At 60.3% G+C, this 2842-nt stretch overlaps 1 protein-coding gene across 1 annotated transcript in view; it reads left to right on the forward strand.

The window, feature by feature from the left end:
* Positions 1-875: 875 nt before the first annotated feature.
* The window catches only part of LOC113405188 (interferon-induced protein with tetratricopeptide repeats 2-like), a 5352-nt gene continuing 3385 nt past the window's right edge, over positions 876-2842 (forward strand). The window contains exon 1 of the mRNA XM_026646134.2: positions 876-880. Within this exon, the coding sequence (XP_026501919.1) occupies positions 876-880 (5 nt within the window). The remainder of the gene's footprint in view (positions 881-2842) is intronic.

Consider the following 2842-nt stretch of genomic DNA (forward strand, 5'->3'; position numbering starts at 1 on the left):
GATAAAGCTGGGGAGGGTTCGGGGAGGAGGAGGAGACCTGGAGGAGCAGGTACAAAGTGCTCACATTTTGCTAATCGCCCTGCCTCAGTCATTTCCCTCTGCTCCTCACTGCTAAGTGCCCCGTGCCGGGGGCGGGGACAGGCTGCCAACTGTGCCACACAGTCCCCGTGTGTAGCACGAGGCCGGGCTGCCCACTGCCCTGTGCAGGTACCTTGAAGTGAATGAGGGAGAGCTCCTCTGTGCTATGGGCCGCATCCTCTGCACACAACCGCAGCCCCTGTGCTCAGGGCAGCGCAGGCTGTTCCCACCAGGGCGACACGAACACCCCAAGGTGGCGGGGAAGGGCTGGCCGGAGGCCAGGACACAGCCAACCTGGTCACTGCACGGGGCTGTGGAGCTGATTGGGTGCGTAGCAGGGAGCGCACTGCAGTGTGGTAATGGTGAGTGACCCCGTCTGTGTGCGGGGAAACCCAGGGCAGGATTGTACGTGTGCGTGCAAAGACACAAACACACACACACACACACACACACACACTGTAACTAGTCCCATGTCACCCATGGAGCTGCAGATGGCAATTCGGGCAGAGTGGAAACTGAAGATGACAAGTGGAACTGAAAGTTAAGTTTCAGTTTCCTTTTCCCCAGCTCACTCTCTCTTTCTGTTGAAATTCATCTGACAGACAAGTGAGATCACCAGCTAGCAGCCCAGCCTGCATATAAGAGTGAGCATCATCTTAGCAGACACAGTCAGTTCTGGCCCCAGACAGAACTCGGGTCTCTCCCAGAACCGGGCACTTCTCCAGCTCGGGAAGAAACCCAGTGCAGTGAAAGGAGCCGTCACCTCCCTGGCTGGGCTGGGGACTCAGCTGATCGCAATGAGGTAGGAGCATTGGGGTCACTGGGTGGGGGGGGGGGGCATTTCCAGCAAGGACTAAATACAGACACCTTCCCACCCCTCTGCACATTTCTGGGGCTGTCAATCTCCGGCTTTTATATCTCTGGGCCTGGGGGTGGGGGTTAATGTCATATAATTTTGCATCCGTGTTGAATCTCCAGGCTGGTGACTCACTGGGCTAAAGTGCGATCTCGGTCATTTAACACGAGTTAGCTGTTCACATCCTTCTCCTGCAAGCTCACCTTCCTGTAACTATCTGGAGAGCAGCCCCTTCTTGCCAGCTGTCAGTTCCATTTCCCTTACTTCCCGCAGCAGCATCCCGTGTGGTGCCAATGACACTGAGCATTTCCACAGCCACCTCTGTCGGCCCAACGCTTTCAAACACTCATTCAGCAGGTACATAGCTGCACATTGGGAGACCCGTTGCCCTCTCCCCCCGTCAGCTGGGGCTTGGGAGAGCTCTGGGCCAGAGGGAGAACAGAGACAGCCCTGGTATAGAACAGCTAGTTTCGGTCACTTTTAGAGCATCCCCTAACGTATATGAGGTTTGATTGGTCCTGTTTCCCCCCGGTGTACATACAGGCGGGTTAACGGTGTAAAGGAGCCTGGTTGGTGAAAAACAGCAATTTTCAGAACATTGATAGCAGCTCCAGTGACCAGGGCTGCAGCTTGCAAGAGCCAGGTGATGGGAGAGGCGGGGGGCAGGTACATAAGAACGGCCATACTGGGTCAGACCTCAGGTCCATCTAGCCCAGTCTCCTGTCTTCCCACAGTGGCCAATGCCAGGTGCCCCAGAGGGAATGAACAGAGCAGGTCATGATCAAGTGATCCATCCGCTGTCGTTCATTCCCAGCTTCTGGCAAACAGAGGCTAGGACAACGTTTCTCAAATGCGGACATTGTGGCCGCATGCATCCACCAGGGGCTTTTTGTGCAGCCAGGACAGGTTCCGGGATGGGGGACAAAGCATCGGCCCCTCCCTCTCCCTCCTTGTTGCTCCTGGATGCACCTCCCTGCACGGCCTCTGGAGAGAAGTGGGGCACAACGCTGCAGGAGCAAGGCGAGTTCTTGACCCACCTTGGGGGTGGGGGTTTGGGCTGCAGGCTCCAGCAGCGAGACTTCAGGAACCTGGTTGTGCTGCCCCAGGCTCCGACCGCAGGGCAGCGGGTACTGACCCCACACACACCAGCTGCGGGGTTTCAGCCTCCGGCCCCAGGTTCCAGCTCGTGGCAACAGGTGCTGGCTCCTGGCTCCAGTCCCAGGCTCCAGCCGCACAGTGGCAGGGGCTGGCCACAGGCGCCAAGCCCCAGCCCCAGCCGCCCGGCAGCAGGCTCCAACCGCAGGGCTTTGGGCACCAACCCCAGCTCTGGCCATGGGGCAGCAGATGCTGTCCCCCGGGTCTGATGGCAGAGCTTCAGTCTGCCTCTGGCCCCCAGTTCCGGCCATGCGGTGGCGGGCGCTGGCCCTGGGCTCCAGCCATGCAGCCCCAGCCCCTGGTGCTGATCCCTTGCCCCAGCTGCAGGGCATCAGGTGCCAAACCACAGCTCTGTTCCCGGGCTCCAGCCACACACCCCTGGGTCAGCAGGCACTGATCCCTGGCCCCACAGCAGCGAGCGCTGGCTGCAGCCACTCAATGGCAGGCGCTGACTCCTGGATGCAACCACACACCCCTGGCCTCCAGCCCCCCGCTCCGAGCTCTGGCCATGCGGCAGCAGGCAATAGCCCTGGGCGCTGACCCACAGCTCCGGCTGCACTGCAGCAGGCTCCGATCCCTGGCTCCGGCCACGCAGTTCCTGTCCCCAGCTCCGGGTTCGGACACTGAGCCTTGGCTGCATGGCAGCAGACACCAGGCCCTGGCTCTGGCCACGCAACAGTGGGGCTCATCTCTGACCCCCATTGCCCCGGCCCGGGCTGCCTCCCACAGCCCTGTATCCATCCTCTCCTCCCC

The sequence above is a fragment of the Terrapene carolina genome, unplaced genomic scaffold, assembly GCF_002925995.2.
Source record: "Terrapene carolina triunguis isolate 2854851 unplaced genomic scaffold, T_m_triunguis-2.0 Scaffold34108, whole genome shotgun sequence".
Lineage (NCBI taxonomy): Eukaryota > Metazoa > Chordata > Testudines > Emydidae > Terrapene > Terrapene triunguis.